Genomic DNA, 11,116 nt, shown 5'->3' on the forward strand with positions numbered 1-11,116 from the left:
GGAGAATAGGCAACAGGGCCTTGATTAGCGGTGGAGAATAGGCAACAGGGCCTTGATTAGCGGTGGGGAATAGGCAACACAGCCTTTATTAGCAGTGGAGAATAGGCAACACAGCCTTGATTAGCGGTGGAGAATAGGCAACACAGCCTTTATTAGCGGTGGAGAATAGGCAACAGGGCCTTGATTAGCGGTGGAGAATAGGCAACACAGCCTTGATTAGCGGTGGAGAATAGGCAACAGGGCCTTGATTAGCGGTGGAGAATAGGCAACAGGGCCTTGATTAGCGGTGGAGAATAGGCAACAGGGCCTTGATTAGCGGTGGAGAATAGGCAACAGGGCCTTGATTAGCGGTGGAGAATAGGCAACACAGCCTTGATTAGCGGTGGAGAATAGGCAACAGGGCCTTGATTAGCGGTGGAGAATAGGCAACAGGGCCTTGATTAGCGGTGGAGAATAGGGAACACGGCCTTGATTAGCGGTGGAGAATAGGCAACACGGCCTTGATTAGCGGTGGAGAATAGGCAACAGGGCCTTGATTAGCGGTGGAGAATAGGCAACACAGCCTTGATTAGCGGTGGAGAATAGGCAACAGGGCCTTGATTAGCGGTGGAGAATAGGCAACAGGGCCTTGATTAGCGGTGGAGAATAGGCAACACAGCCTTGATTAGCGGTGGAGAATAGGCAACAGGGCCTTGATTAGCGGTGGAGAATAGGCAACACAGCCTTGATTAGCCGTATAAATTGCTCATGTTGTTGTTTTGTTTTTCTCTCTAGGCTGCGGGTGGCGCTCTTGCCTACGTCGGCTCTTACGTGATCAAGAGCTACAACAACTTTGACAACTTCCTGGAGGATAAGTACACACTCATCCCTGCAGCCATCATCATCACTGTGGGAGTGGTGATGTTCATCATCGGGACTGTGGGCTGCTGCGCCACCCTGAGAGAGTCCAAAGTGGGCCTGAGCTTTGTGAGTATGAGCCTCCGACGCAACAAGTGGTTTCCCATTGGTATAGATCTAGGATCAGAATCACGTCCACAAATCTGAACGTTAACAATTAGTGGGGAAATTTCCAAACTGAACCAAGATCAGCGTCTAGGTGATTCACCCGACACCTGCCTCAGACATTGCGGTGTTGGTTCCTGGTGGGTGATGGTGAAAGGAGCCATCTGTCCATCCAGGTCTTTCATAAACACACTTTGTGTCCCAAATGGCACCCTATTCCCCTATATAGTGCACTACTTTTGACCAGGGTTCAAAGGTCTCTGGTCAAAAGTAGTGCACTCATTACATAGGGTAGGGTGCCATTTGGGACACACAGTAGGTACTGAGGATCTCTGTGTTTGATAAGTCCTGCTGCACCACTTGTTCACGGCCTCCTTGCTGATAGCCGTCTGGTCTGCCCATCTCTTTCCAGTTCCTGATGATCCTCCTGGCCATGTTTGCAGCAGAGGTCGCTGCCCTAGTGTTTGCGTTCATTTACCAAGGCAGGGTGAGTGAACGTCACATTTGGACACATTTTCACCACATGTATTTAATGTATTATATGCTACAATCATATAATATTATTTAATGCTTGCAGGTACAATACTTAAATAGATTCATTTTGTTTTGTATATCTTTACAGATAAAAGGTGATTTGGAGCAGTCAATGAGCGATGTGTTCCAGAAGTATGACGGGGAGAACTCTGAAACCCGGGCTGTGGATTATCTGCAGTCTCAGGTCAGTGCCACTTTTCCTTTATTGACATGTTTGAATTCCTCTGATAACCAGTATGATGCCAAGCAGGTCCTTACTAGGTTTGAAAACCGAGAGACTCACTGTGCGATTACTTCCTGTGTATACAGGCACATCTTGTGGACAAATTTCCCACTCTCCCATTGATGGTCTTTGTCGTAGGCGTTAGAGGAAGTTATCACTTGTTGAGTCTCTCTGTTTCAAACTTATCTGGTGCTAACACGCACTGGCACACACAGAGATGTGATGATACTGAAAATGTGGCTTTTGACAGCTAGGAGCTGTGAACAAGTGTTCTTCCTCTCTCTGTATTCAGTTGCAGTGCTGTGGAGTGCAGACCTACATGAACTGGACCACCACGCCCTGGTTCAGCAGCAGTAACAACACTGTGCCCATCTCCTGTTGTAAACGAAACAACACTGAGTGCACAGGCAAATTGGACCAGCCAGACCTGCTCAATACTCAGGTATAGACCAATTCAGTCAATTTCAAACTTCTAGTTTCTGTATTTGATACAATGATTTAAAGTGTAATGATATTACTCTCTAACCAGTGTGTGTGTGTGTGTGTGTGTGTGTGTGTGTGTGTGTGTGTGTGTGTGTGTGTGTGTGTGTGTGTGTGTGTGTGTGTGTGTGTGTGTGTTGCTCCAGGGTTGTGAGGTTAAGCTGGAACAGCTCCTTCAGGATGTGATGAGCTATGCCATGCTGGTCATCCTTGGCTTTGCCATCATCAAGGTACTGTACCTGACCTTCCTCTGACTTCTAACATTTGATTCATCATGTTCATTTCCATTATTAGACTTTGCGCCGGTGTTTGGCCTAAAGATGAAGGCTTTCATGTTTCCACCTTTGAGGCCGGGCCCAAAAAAAGCTATAAAAAAAGTCTAAAAGTGTTAGCCCGTGGACCTACCCTGAAAGGTACCAGCCAATTTACTCTGTACTGAATTTCACTGAATATCTTTGTCCTTTTCTTTCAGTTTTTCGGGATGCTCAGTGTGTGTGTGATCACCTGTAAAAGTGGCAGGCGAACTGGCTACCAGGCCCTGTATGTCTGATATGACCTGCTGTCTTGAAGGATGCTTTAGAGGCTTGTCTTGCAGCAGCTCCTGACCCTTGACCCCTGACAACTCTCCCCGCTCCTCTCCAGCAGTGTGAGGTCATAAAGCCCAAAAACTTCACACTAATATTTTAGCATCCTTTCATGAACATTGTCTTACTGTTTTCCTTCAGCTTTCCCAGGCAGTTGTCAGGCCCACCAAACTTTAGGCAAACCACTGCCAGCGTTGAAAGCAATGGAAAACCACGAGATGACATTTTTTAAAAGATAGTTGCAAATTACCACTCAAACTTTTAAACAAAGGAAGTTGGCTTAAGCTTAACGGTGTTGTAATTTGCTGCTGTACATACGGAAAAAAATAAAGGATATGCACAGTGATATATCAGTACATGGAATACGGTCCATTTAAAGGGGAAATCTGCGGCGACCTGGGATTCAACAACAACAAAGATAAACAGCTGAGGGATGGGGAAATGTAACCACTCTCAAACCTGCATGCATGGACTGACCATCAATGATATCAAATTGATAGTTTTAACCATGTTTTGAAGCTATACAGTGATTGTTTACAATTACTTTGTTTATAAACAATGGTGTAAAACATGCTTATATCTTGGGTTCTGATAGGACAAGACAGCTGAACTAAGCTATATCAATGGCTATATATCATTCATTTAAAAGTCCAAAAATGCATCTTCCAATCCCATATTTCCCCTTTAAGGATTGAAATGTTGTGTTGATTCTGCCAAGTAGTTTTTCAGGTTCCAACACATCAGCTAGTAGGCATTTGTCTAAGATATACAGCATTACATTAGAAAAGAACTGTCAACATTCTTTTGGAAATTAATGCTTATTGTACTTGAAAGAGATATTGATTTCAATGTCCATGAACACCACTAATTTCTGCACCATTGTAGAGTATTGTGCAATTAAATGTAATCATATGATAGAGCAGACGGTATACAGTTGGACTTGCTTGTGTATATTTGATTTCTAATGTATTAAAAGCTAACTACAAAGACATTTACATTTTATGCGTTTACTGATTTGACATAAAACACATTTCTACCTTTTGATTTAAAAATAACATCTATTTTCTATCAATTATATACACAAATACTTGTCCCAGAAAACTAGTGAGGCAAAATGCCAATTCTGAAAACGTTGTAGGCGTTGAGCGTAGTGGTTATCTCTCTAGGTTAGTTGATAAAGACGCATCTATATGCTCAAGATAGACATGAATTCCCAATGCACTTCTACGTCCAGTATAAACACAGATAGTGCACCAGGCATCGTTCTCTATTGATTTTCATCTTTATTTAACCAGGAAAGTACCTTGAGGTTAGAGAAGTCTTGGCATGTACATTTGCAGGGAAAATCCACACTTTCTCAAAATCAAATGAATAATTTCCAGCACCACCGCAATGTCAACATATGTGAGAACAGCAGGTTTCTGTTTTGTAGTCAACAAGATAGAGGAAGATACGGGATTCCAATGACATCATAGGGAGACACCGATGACATCATCTAGTGGGCTTCGTGTGATTTTAAACAATTATGAGCAAGGTAAGTAAGTCACAAAACACTCCATTTAGAGCCAACCGTAAATGTGTTCTGATGAACAGTGCCTTTTAATTGGGAATGAAACATGTATCACTCCCAATATTAGAATATCATGTAACAGAAGCCCAAGCAGAACTGATCAGAGTTGTGTTTGATAGATTATTTATCAAACAGTCATGAATTCCATCTACAGTCACAGATGGACTGGCTATAGGGCACTTCTGTTAAATCATATTTAACACAGTTGGCCTGTCTAAATGTGGGTACCCCAATTATTATTTACTGTATATATTTTTTTTTCTTGTGCAAAATTACCATTATTTAGCTAATTATGGGGGCCTTGAGGAAATGAGAAATTCCAGGGTTGATTTCTGGTCCCAGTTCATCTCTGTCTGCAGAGCTACAGGAAAGAATCTGTGAGCCATACAGTTGTAGTAACAGAATCAACCAGCAGAGTACACTAAGGTTTCAGTGATAAACTATGGAGGTTACAATCTCAAGAAGAGAAATTCAATTCAACACATGCTCTCAGCTCCAGTTCCCATTGACATTTAAACACAGCTGTGCTCCTATTCCAGAGAGAGCTGTTTTCCTGCTTTAAAATACTGACAACAGAATAACATGTCATCTTTCTCTCTCTTTTCTTTCCTTCTTTGTTTTTTTATTTTTTTTGTTGCACGTAGCTCAGTTTGCGTCATCAACATGAGTGACGTTAACCTACGAGATCCAAGAGGCTTTTAAGAAGCTCAATCTGCAATTCAGATATGATGAATATTTAGTAAGTCACGTTAAGTCTTCAATACAAGTTACATTGTATCCTGCTCTGAACCAAAATTACATTGTATCCTACATTGAATTAGCCAACAGGGCATGTAGTCATTAAGCATCTCAGAGTAGGAGTTTTGATGTAGGATCAGGTTCCCCCCTGTCCATGTCATATTATTCATTGTGATCTAAAAGACTAAACAGATCCTAGATCAGCATTCCTACTCTGAGACGCTTTATGAACATGGGCCCTGATCGTTATCTGTAATGCTGCTCACCTCTACAAAACTGATCTTAGATCAGCACGTCCCTTTTCCAGAACAGTTCACACAAAGAGCTGAGTCAGGTGTTGTAGTGGGGAAATTTCAGACCTGCTCCTAATTTATTCATTTCCCACCACTTCTGCACAGTGTGTTCTGGCCAGTAACCTTACACACAAGATGTTGATGCTGGTGCTGTGAGAGTGCGGCCAAACATACTGCCTCTCAAAGGGGCCAAGCATACTGCCTCTCAAAGGGGCCAAGCATACTGCCTCTCAAAGGGGCCAAGCATACTGCCTCTCAAAGGGGCCAAACATACTGCCTCTCAAAGGGGCCAAGCATACTGCCTCTCAAACATACTGCCTAACCCCCTACCCTAACAGCTTTTGTTTGGTCAAAGGCACATAGGATGTCTGCAGATTTTTATGTCTACAGCTTTATTTGATCATAATGAAAATAATAAATTTTTGTCTCAAAACTCACAGACATTTTTAGTTTGAATCCTCAGCTGACATTTTATTATTGTTATTATTATATGCTATTATTACTGCTTCATCGTGTCATGACTCTGCTACATAGGTCCAAGGATGGAGTGACCTTTTGGTTATACGGAAGATACCGCTTCAACTTACTGATCTTTTACTTCTTCTTCCTCCTTCCCCTCTACCTCTTTCTTTTCGTGATACTGACATTTAAAAAAAAAAAGATCACCAAAACCCTCTCACAGTAATGTTGGTGTAGGAGGCCATTTTGGTGAGCTGAATCTCATCTTTCTTTCAGCGAGGACATGAGGTTCACTGGCTCTTTCATTTAGACTAGGTTGTCAAGTACTTCCTCTGGAAATAGTCACAAGTCATTCTAGCTGTCTGATGTCATCTAGTGAGAGAGAGAGTGAGAGAGAGAGACATGTATTTGATGTAGACTGGCTTTGCCAGTCGTAGAGGGCACTCTAAGGGAAGAGCCCCAGACGTGTTTATAGAGAAAATATTTAATCCTTCATCTTTAAGTCTATTGACACACCCGTGCGTCAATCTAAGTAACATAATAAAAATATCCCCATCAAAATCAGTCAGTTTAAGCTAGAGATATCTGTTTTTTGCATGGGCTGCATCTCAGTCCACCACATCCGCCTATGTCGGCCTTCCGCATCTCAGTTCGTCTAAAGGTAACCAATACAAATGAATGGAAGTATGGAGGTAGTTTAGTACCAACAAAAATGTGGGGTTAAATATGTGTTAAAAAAAAAATATATATAGATTTCCTGAGCTTTCATATATCTCCTAGATATAAGACAGACACTTCAAAACCTTATTCCTTAGGATACATTTCTTTTGCCATTTATGAATGTATTATTCAATGCATTTCTATGGGTTGTAGTAGTAAAGGCCAAATTCAATATTTTATCAAATCATTTTTAAATATTATTATTTTTATACCTAAAGTTGTCCTAAAATTCATACTCAATTAGCTAAATAATCTACATGTTAGTGTCACGTCCTGACCATAGTAAGATGTGATTTTCTATGGTAGAGTAGGTCAGGGCGTGACAGGGGGTGTTTTGTGTTTTTATATGTTTAAGTTCTAGGTTTCTATTTCTATGATGGGTTGTTTTGGGATGATCTCCAATTGGAGGCAGCTGGTCCTCGTTGTCTCTAATTGGAGATCATACTTAAGTAGGTTTTTTTTTCACCTGTGTTTGTGGGTAGTTGTATTCTGTTTAGTCTCTGTACCTGACAGAACTGTGCGCTGTCGTTTTTTCTCTTTGTTATTTTGCTTCAGTATTTTGAGTTATAATAAATTATCATCATGAGCACTCAACACGCTGCGCTTTGGTCCCCTCTACGACAGCCGTTACAGTTAGCTTAGATAAGACTGTCACACATTAAAAACATATGTCTCTGCTTAATATGTTTTCTCTGTACATATGAGTATTTTTATCTCATTATGTGTGTAAAATTTTACTGGATGAAATGTTGAGGACCATCAATCACAGAGCGTGAGCAGGCCCAACGCCCACTCTTACACTAGCCCAAGCCAACGGCATGTATCAGATTATCAGCAGGCTCTGCTCACTCTTACTGGCCTGAGGCCAAACCACACCACCAACAACATTGGACACTTTATGGAACTCAACGCCTTCACTATCTTATCCTGGAATATCCAAGGCCTGAGGTCATCTGCCTTTGGCTTAAAGAACAGGAACCCAGACTTCATCAATGAAATTGGAAATACAGACAATGTCATCCTACAAGAAACCTGGTATAGAGGAGACGGACCCACTGGTTGCCCTCTATTTTACAGAGAGCTGGTAGTCCCATCCACCAAACTACCAGGTGTGAAACAGGGAAGTGACTCAGGGGGTATGCTAATTTGGTATAGAGCAGACCTAACTCACTCCATTAAATTAATCAAAACAGGAACATTTTACATTTGGCTAGAAATTCAAAAGGAAATGATCTTAACAGAGAGAAATGTCCTCCTGTGTGCTACCTATATCCCCCCACTAGAATCCCATACTTTAATGAAGACAGCTTCTCCAGCCTGGAGGGGGAAATCAATCATTTCCAGGACCAGGGACATGTACTAGTCTGTGGCGACCTAAATGCCAGAACCGGACAAGATCCTGACACCCTCAGCACACGGGGACAAACACCCGCCTGGAGGTGACAGCATTCTCTCCCCCATATGCACCCCTAGGCACAACTATGACAACATAACCAACAAAAACGGGTCACAACTCCTGCAACTCTGTCGGACGCTGGGTATGTCCATAGTCAATGGTAGGCTTCAAGAGGACTCCTATGGTAGGTACACCTATAGCTCATCTCTTGGCAGTAGTACTGTAGACTACTTTATCACTGACCTCAACCCAGAGTCTCTCAGAGCGTTCACAGTCAGCCCTCTGACACCCCTATCAGACCACAGCAAAATCACAGTCTACTTGAACAGAGCATTACTCAATCATGAGGCATCAAAGTCAAAGGAACTGAGTAATATTAAGAAATGCTATAGATGGTAGGAATGTAGTTTGGAAACCTACCATTAAAGAATTAGGAAACAACAACTTCAATTGCTTTTAGACAACATCCTGGACAAAACGTTCCACTGTAATAGTGAAGTTGTAAACTTGGCAGTAGAAAATCTTAACAGTATATTTGACCTCCCAGCTTCCCTACCAAATCTAAAAATCTCAAATGGAAAACCAAAGAAAATTAACAACAATGACAAATAGTTTGATGAAGAATGCAAGAATCAAAGAAAGAAATTAAGATATCTGTCCAACCTAAAAACATAGAGACACAGAAAACCTGAGTCTACGCCTTCACTATGGTGAATCACTAAAACAATACAGAAATACACTACGGAAAAGAAGGACAAGCACATCAGAAATCAGCTCAATGTAATTGAAGAATCCATAGACTCTAACCACTTCTGGTGAAATTGGAAAACACTAAACAAACAACAACTCAGAGAATTAGCTATCCAAAATGGAGATGTGTGGGTAAACCACTTCTCCAATCTTTTTGGCTCTATAACAAAGAACAAACAAGCAAAAACAATTACATGTTCAAATAAAAATCTTTGAATCAACTATTAAAGACTATCAGAACCCACTGGATTCTACAATTACCTTGAATGAACTACAGGACAAAATAAAAACCCTCCAACCCAAAAAGGCCTGTGGTGTTGATGGTATCCTCAATGAAATAATCAAATATACAGACAACAAATTCCAATTGGCTATACTAAAACTCTAACATCATCCTTAGCTCTGGCATCTTCCCCAATATTTGGAACCAAGGACTGATCACCCCAATCCACAAAAGTGGAGACAAATTTGACCCCAATAACAATCGTGATATATGCGTCAACAGCAACCTTGAGAAAATCCTCTGCATTATCATTAACAGCAGACTTGTACATTTCCTCAGTGAAAACACTGTACTGAGCAAATGTCAAATTGGCTTTTTACCAAATTATCGTATGACAGACCATGTATTCACCCTGCACAGCCTAATTGACAAACAAACAAACCAAAACAAAGGCAAAGTCTTCTCATGCTTTGTTGATTTCAAAAAAGCTTTCGACTCAATTTGGCATGAGGGTCAGCTATTCAAATTGATGGAAAGTGGTGTTGGGGGAAAACATATGACATTATAAAATCCATGTACACAAACAAATGTGTGGTTAAAATAGGCAAAAACACACACATTTCTTTCCCGCAGGGCCGTGAGGTGAGACAGGGATGCAGCTTAAGCCCCACCCTCTTCAACATATATATCAATGAATTGGTGAGGGCACTAGAAAAGTCTGCAGCACCCGGCCTCACCCTACTAGAATCTGAAGTCAAATGTCTACCGTTTGCTTATGATCTGGTGCTTCTGTCACCAACCAAGGAGGGCCCACAGCAGCGCCTAGATATTCTGCACAGATTCTGCCAGACCTGGGCCCTGACAGTAAATCTCAGTAAGACCAAAATAATGGTGTTCCAAAAAAGGTCCAGTCGCCAGGACCAGAAATACAAATTCCATCTAGACACCGTTGCCCTAGAGCACACAAAAAACTATACTTACCTTGGCCTAAAAATCAGCGCCACAGGTAACTTCCACACAGCTGTGAACGATCTGAGACACAAGGCAAGAAGGGCATTCTATGCCATCAAAAGGAACATAAAATTCGACATACCAATTAGGATCTGGCTAAAAATACTTGAATCAGTTATAGAACCCATTGCCCTTTATGGTTGTGAGGTCTGGGGTCTGCTCACCAACCAAGAATTCACAAAATGGGACAAACACCAAATTGAGACTATGCCTGCAGAATTCTGCAAAATATCCTCTGTGTACAACATAAAACACCAAATAATGCATGTAGAGCAGAACTATGCCGATGTCCCGCTAATTATCAAAATCCAGAAAAGATAAGTTAAATTCTACAACCACCTAAAAGGAAGCGATTCCCAAACCTTCCATAACAAAGCCATCACCTACAGAGAGATGAACCTGGAGAATAGTCCCCTGAGCAAGCTGGTCCTGGGGCTCTGTTCACAAACACACCCCACAGAGCCCCAGGACAGCAACACAATTAGACCCAACCAAATCATGAGAAAACAAAAAGAGAATTACTTGACACATTGGAAAGAATTAACAAAACAACTGAGCAAACTAGAATGCTATTTGGCCCTAAACGGAGTACAGAGTGGCAGAATACCTGACCACTGTGACTGACCCAAACTTAAGGAAAGCTTTGACTATGTACAGACTCAGTGAGCATAGCCTTGCTATTGAGAAAGGCCGCCGTAGGCAGACATGGCTCTCAAGAGAAGACAGGCTATGTGCACACTGCCCACAAAATGAGGTGGAAACTGAGCTGCACTTCCTAACCTCCTGCCCAATGTATGACCATATTAGAGACACATATTTCCCTCAGATTACACAGCTCCACAAAGAATTTGAAAACAAACCCGATTTTGATAAACTCCCATATCTACTGGGTGAAATGTCACAGTGTGCCATCACAGCAGCAAGATTTGTGACCTGTTCCCACAAGAAAAGGGCAACCAGTGAAGAACAAACACCATTGTAAATACAACCCATATTTATGCTTATTTATTTTCCCTTTTGTACTTTAACCATTTGAACATCGTTACAACACTGTATATATACATAATATGACATTTATAATGTCTTTATTCTTTTGGAACTTCTGTGAGTGTAACGTTTACTGTTCATTTTTA

At 41.4% G+C, this 11,116-nt stretch overlaps 1 protein-coding gene across 1 annotated transcript in view; it reads left to right on the forward strand.

Moving 5' to 3' along the window:
* tspan36 (tetraspanin 36) overlaps nucleotides 1–3,814 on the forward strand; it is a 6,695-nt gene extending 2,881 nt beyond the window's left edge. Inside the window, exons 2-7 of the mRNA XM_014172503.3 lie at nucleotides 775–966; nucleotides 1,415–1,489; nucleotides 1,625–1,720; nucleotides 2,052–2,201; nucleotides 2,386–2,469; nucleotides 2,712–3,814. Of these exons, the coding sequence (XP_014027978.1) occupies nucleotides 775–966; nucleotides 1,415–1,489; nucleotides 1,625–1,720; nucleotides 2,052–2,201; nucleotides 2,386–2,469; nucleotides 2,712–2,789 (675 nt within the window). The 3' untranslated portion in view covers nucleotides 2,790–3,814. The remainder of the gene's footprint in view (nucleotides 1–774; nucleotides 967–1,414; nucleotides 1,490–1,624; nucleotides 1,721–2,051; nucleotides 2,202–2,385; nucleotides 2,470–2,711) is intronic.
* Nucleotides 3,815–11,116: the final 7,302 nt, after the last annotated feature.

This window comes from Salmo salar, chromosome 24, assembly GCF_965601325.2.
Source record: "Salmo salar chromosome 24, fSalSal1, whole genome shotgun sequence".
Classification (NCBI taxonomy): domain Eukaryota; kingdom Metazoa; phylum Chordata; class Actinopteri; order Salmoniformes; family Salmonidae; genus Salmo; species Salmo salar.